The sequence below is a fragment of the Meriones unguiculatus genome, chromosome 7, assembly GCF_030254825.1.
Source record: "Meriones unguiculatus strain TT.TT164.6M chromosome 7, Bangor_MerUng_6.1, whole genome shotgun sequence".
Classification (NCBI taxonomy): Eukaryota; Metazoa; Chordata; class Mammalia; order Rodentia; family Muridae; genus Meriones; species Meriones unguiculatus.
In genome coordinates this window covers 5433534-5446430 of record NC_083355.1, presented here as the reverse complement: position 1 = coordinate 5446430, position 12897 = coordinate 5433534, and the positions used below count along the sequence as shown (strand labels likewise).

The 12897-nt window shown below is 52.9% G+C and overlaps 1 protein-coding gene across 1 annotated transcript in view; it reads left to right on the top strand.

Annotated features, from left to right (window-relative positions):
* Mgat5b (alpha-1,6-mannosylglycoprotein 6-beta-N-acetylglucosaminyltransferase B) overlaps window positions 1-1951 on the top strand; it is a 66024-nt gene extending 64073 nt beyond the window's left edge. The window contains exons 16-17 of the mRNA XM_060386324.1: window positions 241-497; window positions 834-1951. Of these exons, the coding sequence (XP_060242307.1) occupies window positions 241-497; window positions 834-1032 (456 nt within the window). The 3' untranslated portion in view covers window positions 1033-1951. The remainder of the gene's footprint in view (window positions 1-240; window positions 498-833) is intronic.
* Window positions 1952-12897: the final 10946 nt, after the last annotated feature.

Here is a 12897-nt window from a genome sequence, read left to right as displayed (position 1 = left end):
GAGTCCCTGGCATATGGCCTGCTTTGGCTCTTATGTACAGTAATTAGAATCCATCCATTCTATGGGCTACTTGGTGTTATGGGAATAATGCTTGAGGCTGCTTGGCATTCAGTAAGCACGCAGCAGTGGCTCAGACCACATTATGGATGGTTGTGAGCCACCATGTGGTTGCTGGGAATTGAACTCTGGAAGAGCAGACAGTGCTCTTAAACCGCTCAGCCATTTTTCTTTTCTTGACAGGACTTCTGTGCAGGTCCAAGCCCAGTCCCACCAGGGGCCCGCACCTCCCAGAGTCCCTTTGTCTTAGCTCCCAATGCCACTCATCTCGAGTGGGCCCAGAACATCAGCTCGGTTCCGGGAGCCTGGCCCCCAACCCACTCTCTGCGAGCCTGGCTGGCAGCCCCTGGAAGGGCCTGCACGGACGCCTGCCTGGACCACGGGCTAGTCTGCGAGCCTTCATTCTTCCCCTTCCTCAACGGCCAAGATGCATTCCTCAAGTGAGTGTGCGCCTGCCCGTGTCCCCACCTTCCCACCTGCCTGGCTTCCCTGTAGATGGGAGTTTAATGCTTTTGAATCAGCAAGAGAAATCCATAACAAGCTGTCCCTCTGGCCTGCCCTCTTCCTCCTCTACTGTCCCCTGGCCAGCCTCTGTGGGCATACTTGGGCTGGGTTACCAAAACTTCAGCCTCACCAGGCCCATAGCTTCTCTGAGCTGACAGGTGGAATCAAAGTGTTTTTTTTTCCTGGTCCAGGGAGGGGTTGGGCCATGCCAGGCTGGGGCCAGCTGTCACCCTACTCACCAAAGAGTGACGGTGCCAATGCCACCTTTGCAGGCTGAAGGTGCCCTGTGACAGCACAGAGTGGGAGATGCATCACTTGTACCCCGCCTTCGCCCAACCTGGCCAAGAGTGCTACCTACAGAAAGAGCCGCTGCTCTTCAGCTGTGCCGGCGCGAGCACCAAGTACCAGAGGCTCTGCCCTTGCCGTGACTTCCGCAAGGGCCAGGTGGCCTTGTGCCAGGGCTGCCTGTGAGGCTGGACCGCCCCGCCCGCCACCTGCCCAGCACCTGCCCACCTGAGGTTGGCAAGCACCAGCACTTTCGTGAGCTCCAGCCATGCTCACTGAGCAGTCTCCTGGCTGCAGCCTCCCCTGGCCAAGGGTGGGAAGAGGAGACTGAGGAGCTCCAAACCCACAGCTCCGTCCTAGGGGGCTCCTTGCTTCACCACAGGACTTGAGGCCACACAGGTGGGCTGACCTACCTGTCCAGCAGGCCCCGGAGTGTGTGAATGGCAGCCCCTCAATTTCTGGGGTCTGGACCAGTTAGAGACATGGCCCTGGCCATCCTTGGGCCCAGGATAGGCTTTCTGATCCACAAGGCTGGAAATGTGGCCGTGTTCCCAGAGTGGCCAAGGGCTGGGAGACAGACCACACCCATACTTGCTGTGAGGGCCACACCCTCTTACGAGGCAACAATTTATGCAGGGCCAGTATGGCCCCCTGAAGTTGTACGGGGTGAAAAAGGACAGAGAACTCAGGGAGGCTGGCAGGGGTGGGGGAATCTGCCCTCCTCCTAGTCCCCCCTCCCTGTTCCTCACTCCTGCTTCCTCCAGTGGGCTTCACTTTGGGACACTTCTGAGACCCAGTTCTGGCATGACCTGGGACTGGTCCACAGTCTCCATCTCTGCTCCCTCCAGGGGCCATCTCCAGTCTAACCTCTGATAACAGGCCCAGATCCCACCACAGCATCTTCTGCAGGCTCTGACCCCACATCCAACCCTTCAGCGTCTCATGCTGGCCGGGCTGGGCTGACATTTCACCCATGGTACTCTCGGCTCCACCAGACCTCCCATGGCTCCCACCCATCTAGACCCTGTCCTTGCCCCATCCCCCCTGCTTCCCCAGCCTCAGGACACTCAGACTTCAGTACCCATCTCTGTGTGGCATGCCCACCTCCAGTCCAGGGTAGCCTTTCCCTCTCCCACCCCAGGGCCTGCCGAGTCCAGCCAGGCCTCCAGGAACACTGCCATTGCTCACCCCCAGCCTCATGAGAGCAGGCCCCCGGGCCCAGACAGTTGTAGGAAGGGCCATCCTGCATGGGCCTTGCCGGTGCCCCCTGGCCTGGTCGGCCCCTGTGGCAGCAGAGCCCAGGGCAGCAAGAGACCTGTGGGTCCAAGGATCTGACAGAGGAAAGCAATAGAGACTCTCTTCTCTCTTTCACTCTTTTTTTTTTTAAGATTTATTTCTTGAAATAAATATTTTATTGGGATGTGAGATGACAAAGAGAAAATATTTTTTTTGTCTTTTCCTGGAACCCCCAGGGCTTACCCAGCATAGGGCGGGCTGGCTGGGGTCCCCAGATACTGCTCTGGGTTGATGGAACATGGCACTAGGGGCCAGAGAATGAGGTGCTGCCTGCACCCGGAAGCCCTCACAGCTCTGTGACCACAGCACCCTCTTGTCAGTGCGGCCTGCCATACCCACCATTCTGGCCTTCCAGCAGAATATAGAGGTGTGAGGCCAGAGAGAAGAGCTTGAGGTTCCCCATCAGAGACGTGCTGGTGCCTCTCGGGGTTCACTGTGTGTAGGACTTTGGGACTGTGATGTTCCCAGTTCAGCCTATCAGGTGTATGCCGTCCTGCTCCCGTGTCGCAGGTGAGCAGAGGCCCAGAGAGTTACACCCCAGGTCACGTGGCATGTAACATCCGGACCATTTCAGAGCTGCCATGAGAACCTAGATCTGGGGTTTTGTCATGTGGCTCACATACATGGAGACGTTCAACAGTCAGGGACCTCCTTCCAGCCAGGGATTCTCCACAGGGCGGCTTTATTCCCTGAAACCGGCCAGACATGTCACATCCTGAGTTGGGGGAAGGCCAGTCACCTGGCAGCCAGTGGATGTAATCACAGGATGCAGGTTAGGTAGGTCAGCTTCCTGCCACACACAAGACCCTCCCTCACACCCTCACACCTCACACCCAACCTCCACACAGAGAAGAGTGTCAGAGAACTGACCTACGGCACCAGCAGCAGCACAAGGTAGACCAGCCCCGCTCTAGGCCAGCAGTTCTCGCTCTGCCCCATCTTGGTCACCAGCATCACAGCTTCTGAAGCTCAGCCGCCCAGGGTCTACCGGACGTGAGTGGCAGGGGTGCCTAAGTCTTCTTCCTTCGATGGGCTCCCAGGAGCTGGGGCTGCTGCTGTGCTGTGGACTGAGCTTTGCGAATCACTGGGCTAGATCAGGTGGGTGCTAGAGGTGTTTCCAATATGCTTATGGTTATCCTGCTTAATTACCCCCTCGCCCCCATGGGGTCTTACATAGCCCAGGTTAGTTTCAAACTCCCTATGCAGCAAAGGATGACTTTGAAGTTCTGATCCTCCTGCCTCCACCCAGTGCTGGGATTACAGGTGTGCGACATCACCAGCAGTTTTATTCAGTGCCAGGGCAGGGGTGGGGTGGGGGGAGAGATCAAAGCCAGGGCTTCCCCTGTTGCAGAGCATATCCCCAGCCAGCCGGAGCAGAGCCTCCCAGGAGCTCATGGTGGAGTGGGGAACAGAGTGTGAGTGTGAGATTTGGAGGAATTTTGCAAGTGTTAGTCAAGTGGCCAGAATCTTCACCCTGGCCTTGGCGGGCACACTACAGTGTGGAAGCTTGCTTTGCTTCCGCCCCTCCCAGTCAGGGCCCATGGCCAGCCTCGCTGGAGCCCCTACGGGTAGCAACTCAAGTGTTAGAGCTCCATGTGTTTGTCCCAGCATTTGACAGCAAAACGCGAGTGCTCAGGGCTGAGCGGGGGCCCTGCCTCCCGCTTGTGTTGGCTCAGGGAAATAATAATAATGAATGAAAAACTGAATTTGTTGAGAACCGTTTACTACAAAAGGCCTCGGGGCACATTGCGGTCCGGTGTAATTAGAAATGGCATCTTTTAAGCTCTGGTTTGGAATGGAAGCTGGCACGGCTACCCAGCAGCCCCTCTGGACTCTCCTATCTCCAGTTTTGTTGGAGGAGCCTGGAGTTGGGGGAAGAGGGCTACCTGACCTGGAGGGTCAGGAAGGACCTGGTAGAGAGGCCCAAAGTTAGAATAGACCTCTGAGATGCCCCAGCCAAGCCCACAGCAGGAAACCGGAAAGGCTGGAGGCAGAAGCCATCCATTCTCAGGAGGGAGCAGGCCAACCCTACTGCTGCCAAACTCAGACCCTGACCTTGATCCATGAGGAATAGGGGTGGCATCTATCACCGGGCCCATCCTGTATGAGAGCACTGTGTGAGGGCACAGAAGAGGGTCTGGGCCCAAAGTTCCTGCACGCTGAGAGCTGCTCTCCAGGGAAGGGATGAGATGGCAGGGGAGCGGTCCCATGTTAGCTAGAGGCCCTGTTGGGGCAGAGAAAGCCACAGCGGTGCCCAGAAGGCATGGGCACCGGCTCGGAGCTGCAGATCCTTCCACTGACTCCTATGTCTCTTTTAAAAAGACTTTGAGAACAACTCTGCATCGGGGTGATATAGGGGACCCGTGGCTGGGCCTAGAAAGGTATCTTCACCTCTGAGCAAATCTGGCTCTCTTCACGGGGCCAGGCTGACGGTTACAACCCCAACTTATGCTTCCCTGTCCAGCAGCCCCTTCAGGACCCAGATGGTTCCCATGATATAAGAACCCACTTTTGGGGACTGGAGAGATGGCTCGGTAGCTAAGAGCACTGCTCTTGAAGACCCAAGTTCAATTCCCAGCACCCACATCGAGAGCCCATGCAATTTCCATTTCACCAAACTGAAGCCATGCTGGGTGTAGTGGTCCTTGTCTATAATCGCAGCACTCAGCAAGTAGAAGCAGGAGGAGGAGCACAGGTTATCCTCGGCTACAGAGCAGGCTGGAGACCAGCCTGGCCTCTGTGAGGAAGAGCCTCACCGACCAAAGTCGATGCGGCCCAGAGGGAATGGAGTCAGCCCTAATTCTGGAAACTTCTGAACAGCTGTCTTGGCCTTTGAAGTGCTGTTTCTGTCTGCCCATTCATTCCTCCATTCATCAATGAAAAAGCAATTTCTGAGCTCATAGCCCAGCTGGTCCTGTGTGGAAGCTGGAGATGAGTGCTCAGCCCTTCATCCCTGGAGCAGAAGCTCACCCCAGCCTCAGGGCTCTGGTGGGGCCAGCCATGAAAAATCAAAACCAAAAACCAGTCAAAAAAAAAAAGCACTTAGTAAAGATGAAAATCTTAATTTCCTGTTTTGATTACTCAGTAGAAATCAATGAAAATATAGGAGGAATCTCTGATGTGGGGTGAGTAGTCAAGGCGGGGGCAGGGACGGGGAAGGACAGAAAGCCAGGCCAGCCCCTCCTTGGTGCGTTCAGCCTAGAGTGTTCCCAGGGCAGGAGATGGAGTTGCACAGGTCTGTATCAGCCAAGCCGGTGGGTGCTGGGGAGGTGACAGGACCCAGTGCTGACCTTAGAGGACTCCCAGCCCACAGGGGACCAACCACCCTGCCGAAGGATGAAGCCACCGTGGGTCTGAGGCTGTGGCTCTGTGGCCAAAAGGAGGCTGGGATGGAGGGGAGAGAAAGGCTCCTGAAGCGCTCTGGTCTCGTCCTGCTGCTATGACAAATCCCATGATACTTGGGGAAGAAAGGGTGCACTCCCAAGCCACAGTCCATCACTGAGGCAGTCAGGGCAGGAGCTGGGGCAGGCAGGCCTGTTGCAAACAGCACAGCCTCTGACCAAGAGGATGGGTGTGAGTATGTGTTAACCAGAGCTCGGCTGATCAGCACCGGTGGCCGGGCCCACAGCTGTCTGCAGATTCATCCGCATTCACCAGCTGACAACATACCTGTCTCCAGAATTCTCCTTTGAACACCGGGTTCCAACATCTTGTCAGTCCCTCACAAATTAACAAGTTCCATGAAACCTCTGATGCCCGTTCGTTTTCTACTTGATGGGACCAAGATTTTACCTTTATAAAAATGACCTGGCAATGTCTTCCAGCCCTCAGAGTGGGAACCCATAGCATGAACAGTGAGATCAAGGAGTTGGCGCCAAATCACCTAGCCAGGTGTGGTGGATTTGAAGCCTGGGGTCTCTGAAATCTCATCTTAGCAGGGCCCAGGCTGTAAACGAGGCTTCAGTGATGGGTGAGACAGGTGTTAGTAAAAAGCAAAGGGTAGCAGCTGATAGAAAGGAGCTTTGATAGAGAGCCACATGACCTCGGTCACATGACCTCAGACAGTCCCAGTTGTGCCAAGAGGTGGGAGAGATTAAAAGAAATAGCCACTGTGTAGCACGGTGGAGCTCCTGAAGGGAAAGACAGGCTCAGTTCCAGACAACAAAGAGGGTTTTGACTCTTTTTAAGGGAGGTGAGCACACTTCATAGCAGGTGCCCTGGTTCTTTTTGTGTGTTTACTTATTTATTTTGATTATTTTGTTTTGTCAATTTGATGCAAGGTAGAGTCGTCTGAGAAGAGGAAGCTCAACTGAGAAAGTGCCTCCGAAGATTGGCCTGTAGAACAGTTTCTTGCATGGTTGACACCCAGCCCACCGTGGGTCCCTTAGGCAGGCGGGTCTGTGTTAGAAAACAAACGGATCAAGCCCTGGGGAAGTAAGCAAGTGAGCACACTCCTCCATGGCCTCTGCCTCAGGTCCTGACTGTGGGTTCCTGCCTCGACTTCCCTCAGTGAAGGACTGTGGCCTGCAAGAGTAAATAAACCCTTTCCTCCCCAAGTTGCTCTGGTTATGGTGTTTATTAGAGCAATAGAAAGCCAAGTAAAATGCCATGTGGCCTATCATGGCCTAGCCCACAAAGGCAGATGTAAGTCTGTCCTGTAGCTGCAAAGGGGTGAGCTGCTTGACTTCATCTCTCCTCTGTCTGCAGGGAGCGGGGAGGGGCCTGGTCTGATTTAGGGAGAAAGAAGAGCCAGCAAGCTGGGTGTCCCAATGCCAGCCTCCCCCTACAGCCTCCCCCTTCCCCTGACTTGTGAAGGCTGTGGGGGTGGCCACAGCCTACCTGCTAATCAGGGCGCCGGAGTGGAACTCTCTCATGACCAGTAGGAACAGGATGCTGTGTCTCCCGGTTTCAGCAGGCTTCTGTGTGGGGTTGGGGAACCAGGGCTGAGACGCCCACCTGGCCTCATCTGCTTCCTAGGTATCCAACCAGGCTAATAAAAATGTGCCTGGTGGCTACAGGGCCAACTTTGATGCCTATGAGGTGTTAGAGAGCTTCCTAGCAGCCGCCTCATTTGCAAGGGAAATGGCTTGAAGGCCTCATTTACAATCTCTGGGCCGGAGGTTTTGATTACTGTGGAGGAAAAGGTCTCTCTGTTTTATGCATGAGGCTTGGAGCCTGGGGACCCCCTTCCATACACACCCCCATGCTGCCAGCTCCTCTCAGGTGGGATGGTGGAGAAGGTCCCCAGAGAGCTGGATGGCTCAAGAAAATCAAGGTCACCCCTTGTGGTGAGAATGGGAAATCCTTTTTTGTAGTGCAGCGTTTGGAGCGTAGGGTCTTGGGCATACTGGGGGAGCATTCTACCATTGAGCTACATTTCCTACACGAGAATGTTAAAGTTTGCAAGAATCCACCCTCCTCAGCCATTGCAGTGGGGACCCAAAACCCCTTCTGAGGACTGGAAGAAAATGAATAAGCTCATTATGCCGACATCCTTAGCAGGGGGCTTTTCTGGCTCTGGCTCCTTGCCCAGGGTTCAAAACCCCCTTTTTGCATTTGCACACTGCATGGCGCCTCCTCCTGGGCACTGTGACCCAAGCACTCAGTCTCCCCCTTCTTCAAGGCAGACTTCTACCTGTTAGATGCCTTGGGACGCCTTTCTCTCCTGCTGCCATTTTGGTGACAATCTCCCTTACAAGTCAGGCCGCACGTCCTACTTCTGGAGGTTTTGCTTCCATCTTCCCTCTGGCAGCATTTGCCAGGTGTGTGTGTGTGTGTGTGTGTGTGTGTGTGTGTGTGTGTGGTTAGCTCCTGCCTCAATCAAGCCCTGCTCCCTCCTGGGAGCCCCTCCTGCAGGCGGGGATGGATCCTGGCTGGGACCCCTGAGCTTGGCCAGGAAGCCCTGGGCCCAGGCTCAGGCCACAGTCAGCTTCGTGGCTGCTTTTCCCAGACTGTTCGTGTTGAAGGAGAGCAGTAGTCAGGGCTCAGCTCCACCCCTCACCCCCCACGGTCCCAACAGCCCTGTGACCCAGTGGCCTTGGAAATAGTAAGGCCAGGGAACTCCTGAGGTCAGAGCATGCTGACCATTGGGCTGCCCCTCTAGTCGCGCCAGGCTGTGGTGCTGGTCGGAGCCCTGGAGCTGCTCTGGGAACGTCGCAGCAGAAGGCTTTCAGAGGTTAAAATTTTGCTCTGCCATGTGCCAGCTGGGTGGTCTCTGGCAAGTCTCTCCAACTCAGAGCCTCAGTTTCCCCACCAGTAGACCCGAGGTGAGAATCTCCGCTGGAAAGAAAGCTGGGAGCTGTGCCTCTCGTCCTCAGCTCCGGTGAGCCCTCCGTGCAGAGAACTGAATGCCCCGTGAGGTGAGGGAACAGAATGGCTCTGCTGTAGGCTTGGGCACACCCCATCTGTGGAGGAGGTCCTCCTGTGGCTTCCATGGCTGGAGACATAGCTCCATTGCTTCACCCTGCTCGTAGGCATGGTGCCGTTCCCAGCACTGCAGGAGGATGGGGGCTGGGGAGACAGCTCACTAGGTAAACAGCTTGTCTTGCCAGGGTAAGAACCAAAGTCTGAGCTCCTGAATCCACACTAAAAAGAAAGAAAAAAAAAAAAAGAAAGAAAAACCTGGGTGTGGTGGCGCATACCTCTAATCCCAGCATTCGGGGAGGCAGAGGCAGGTGGATGGCTGTGAGTTTTAGGCCAGCCTGATCTATGGAGTGAGTCCAGGATAGCCAGGGCTACGAAGAGAAACCTTGTCTCAAAAACCAGATAGATAGATAGATCGATAGATAGATACATACATACATACATACTACATACATACATAGCTACATACATGGACAGAGATGATAGAAAATGGTGTATTATGGGGTGGACACTCCCTCCCCAGGTGCTTGTTAATCTAATGTCTTGGGGAACAGTGTGGAGAGGAGGGGCTTTTAGGAAGTGATTAAGTCATGCCAGTTCAGCACTGAGAATGAGTTAATGCTGTTATCAGGGGAAAGGGTTAGTCACCAAGGGAGCGGGTTCCCAGTAAAAGGATAAATTCAGCCACCTCTCCACCCATCCACTGTCTCTGTCTGTCTGTCTGTCTATCTCCTCCCTGTGATGCAGACCTGGCTTTCCCTGCCTCCAGACTGAGCACCAAACAAACACCTATTGTTTATATTTTATGTGCGCTGTTCTGTGTGGCGTTGGGCCACACAGGTGGAGCGCACAGAGCCCTCCATGGGACTGTAGAGTGGGAGAATGGTGAGCAGGGAAACCCCAGCGCTCCGGGCTCAGGACAGTGGACACTGCAGGGCACAGTGTGGCTCAGAAAAGGCCTGTTTATGGCCTTTTATGGCCTGTTTAAGGCCACTGAACCAGGAATGGTGCACCCTTCCTGTCCTTGGCTGTACCCCTGAAGCTTCATAGACACAGGAACCATGTTGGTTCAAGGCTGCAATGTGGCTGCCCAGCAGGGCGGTCTGCTGTCCTGTTCTGGGAGGCTGTGGACTCTCAATGGAGGAGGACGGGGGCGGGTCCTGCTTTTGACCCAAGTTTTGTGCCTCTTAATCCATCAAGATGTAAAGGCATTTTTCTGCCTCGGCAAAGAAGCCCATGATGGGGTGTACCCCCTGAACCATGAGCCTTAAAGTTCCCCCTCCCCTAAATTGCTTCTGTCAGGCTTTGGAGTGAAGGAAGAGGGGAGGGGCACACATCCTGGTATCGCTGTCAGAACTTGATGCGACCTGAAATAAAGTGTCTCATGGGTTGGAGTTAAACAGGACTGCAAAGCACACAAAAGCAACAGGCGCAACAACTGGAACTTGCAGAGACAGAGGAAGAGGCAGAGCAGGTGGAGGGGAAGGCGAGGGAGAACTTTCCTGACTCCCGCTGTGAAGCCAATAGCTTTCAGCTAAAATTGAAAAAATAAGAATATAGGGCATTATCAAGAATTTCCGGATAACCACCAGACAGACAAAAACTCAGAAGTGGTTGAAAGGGGATCCCCCCAGGGGGTGAGCGGGGTGCAGGGGAGGGTAGATGCAGCCCTTCGGTCTAAGTGCTCCGTACAGTCTTATTTGCACCCGGCCTGTTATCTCCGCAAAGGCAGCATCAAAAAGCAAACAGAATGAAGACAAACAAGGATCATAGATTTCGCCACCCTCAGGCCACCTCCCCAGTGGAGCCCTGCTGTGGTAATGGCTGCACTTAGGCCTGCTTTTAAGGAAGGGAAAAGCAAGCTGGCTGCCCTGGCCTGCAGCCTGAGATCTCGTGGGAAGAGGGAGAAAGAACCTTGCGGGATATATAATCTTCTCTTCTTCCTTTCTTTCTTTCTTTCTTTCTTTCTTTCTTTCTTTCTTTCTTTCTTTCTCTCTCTCTTTCTTTCTTTCTGTCTTTCCTTCCTTCTGTCCTTCCTTCCTTCCTTCCTTCCTTCCTTCCTTCCTTCCTTCCTTCCTTCCTTCCTTCCTTCCTTCCTTCTTTCTGTCTGTCTAAATTGGCTCAGAAGTTAAGAGCAGCTGGACTGACTGCTCTTGCAGAACACCAGAGTTCGGTTCTTATCACCCACACATGGAGGCTCACAACTGCCTGTAACTCCAGCTCCAGGGCCTCCGATGCCCTGTAACATCATCACTCACACTCATACACACATACCCATAGCTAAAAATAAGAGGGCGTGTGCACATGGTGTGCACATGCCTCTGTGATAGAGTCCAGAGACTCCGATGACGTGTCTCCTTTCTTTCTTTACAGGTGTCTGTAGTGTATGCACACATGTCTTCAGGAATAGTGTCTGAATGTGGAGATCAGAGGAACACAAGGGTCCTGCTCTGCTGCTCTCCATCTTATTCTTCTGAGACAGATTTTCTCCTGTCCCACAATGCATTGGCATCACATGTTTGCCAGAAGCTGCCCCTGGCTTTTTATATAAGAGTCACATTCAGGGTTCCTTGATGGCAAAGCAAGTGCTCTGCTTCCTGAGCCATTTCCCCCTGGTTGTTTGTTTTTGAGGCAGGGTCTCTCAGTGAGTCTGAAGCTTGTCAGCTCAGCTGGCTAAAGAATATTAGGGATCCACCTATCTTTACCCTCCCCCACACCCTGCATCTCTGGGTTGTCTCTGCACTCCCACGAACCCCTCAGTTCTGAGGTTCTGAGCACGCACCACGCTTGACTTACATGTGGGTACTGGAGATTCAAACTCATGCCTGGCAGGTTGTTTCATGAATCACCCATCTCCCATCCCCTTAAGACTTTTTTGAATGCACACTTTCCTTTGTCTTCGTGTTGATTTATTGAACAAAATGGGCTTTGTCTGGGAGATACAGATACGTTGATTTGGGTTTAAACAGCTTGTTTTTGTTTTCTTCTTCTGGCTGTACCGCATGTAGTTTAAGTCAGAATCTAGTTAAATGCATGTGCCAGCAGGGGAATTCTAGGCTCACACAGAAAGAATGAATTTGATCCCCAGATATGAGGCACTGCCTAGGGATGGAGGGGCCCTAACACCCTTACTCCACCCCTGTCTTCTTGTCATTTGGATGTGATTGAGTGAAATCTCTCACTAAACACGTTGCTTTCTGAACCTGTAAAGATCCTGCTCCCCTGTTTTCTTGTGGCTTTTGCCGTGTGAACCATCTGAAACATATTCCTGACATATTCCTGCTGGGTGTCTCTCAAATAGAAAGTCTTCATTTCTGGGGAACCCTCAAATAGAAGGATCATTCATCAGCAAAGAAGGCAAAGACAGATTGGTGTGCCCCAAAACAGGCCCCACCAAAGACCTGGAGTTCAAATGACTCTGATGGCATAGAGTCTCCAAGAATAGAAAAAGAAAAAAAAAAAAAAAGACAAACAAAACAAAACAAAAACAGGACATGTACTCACAGAACCATCCTGTAAATGGCCAACATGAGCTGAAATGACTTTTCAGGCAACTGCATCAGGCTGCTCCTGACGCCCTCTTCTGGCCTCCTTTGGCAATTGCACTCACATACATATACCCACCCTTATACACATACACACATAACTAAAAATTCTAAATACTACATAGACCTTGTCAATCTCTCTCTCTCTCTCTCTCTCTCTCACACACACACACACATACACACACACACACACACAGAGAGAGAGAGAGAGAGAGAGAGAGAGAGAGAGAGAGAGAGAGAAATTAAACAATAAAACCTTCAAAAAGATAACAAGAACCAGGTCTGTCGAGCCTTGTTCTAGACCCGGCTCCGGCTCCTCTACCCATGATTCCACCTTTAAGCAGCTCCAGGATTTGAGCAAATGCAGCATCTTCTGGAGCCAGAGTTTTTATGAACATTAAGATCCCACTCTTCCCGGCATCTAACTGCTCTCATTTATTGAAACGAATAAAAATCTCATGAGCAGAAATAGAAAATTCTGCAAAAAATATATGCCCATTAATATAATAGTGGAAATCCCCAAGGCTTTTTGAAATAGGGGGAGGATGTCTGTCTCAGAGACTCTGCCTCAGGGTGGCCAGCTAGGAAGACAGGAACAGCATCTGCCTCCTAAGATGACTTCTAAGAGTGGGTGAGACCCGCCAGCACAGAGAGGGGTCTCAGAAACCCAAGGGGGTGGTGCAGTTCCTAAGCAGAAATCCCTTTCCAGGTAGTGCCCCAGGGTTTTAAAAGGAAACTTTAGGTGTGGAAGAAAGTCATTACTATGCAAATCAGCTTCTCCTCTCTTTTCCCGGTGACTCAGATTTTCACTTTCTTTGTGCTCCTGGGGCAGGAGGCCTGTGGGAGG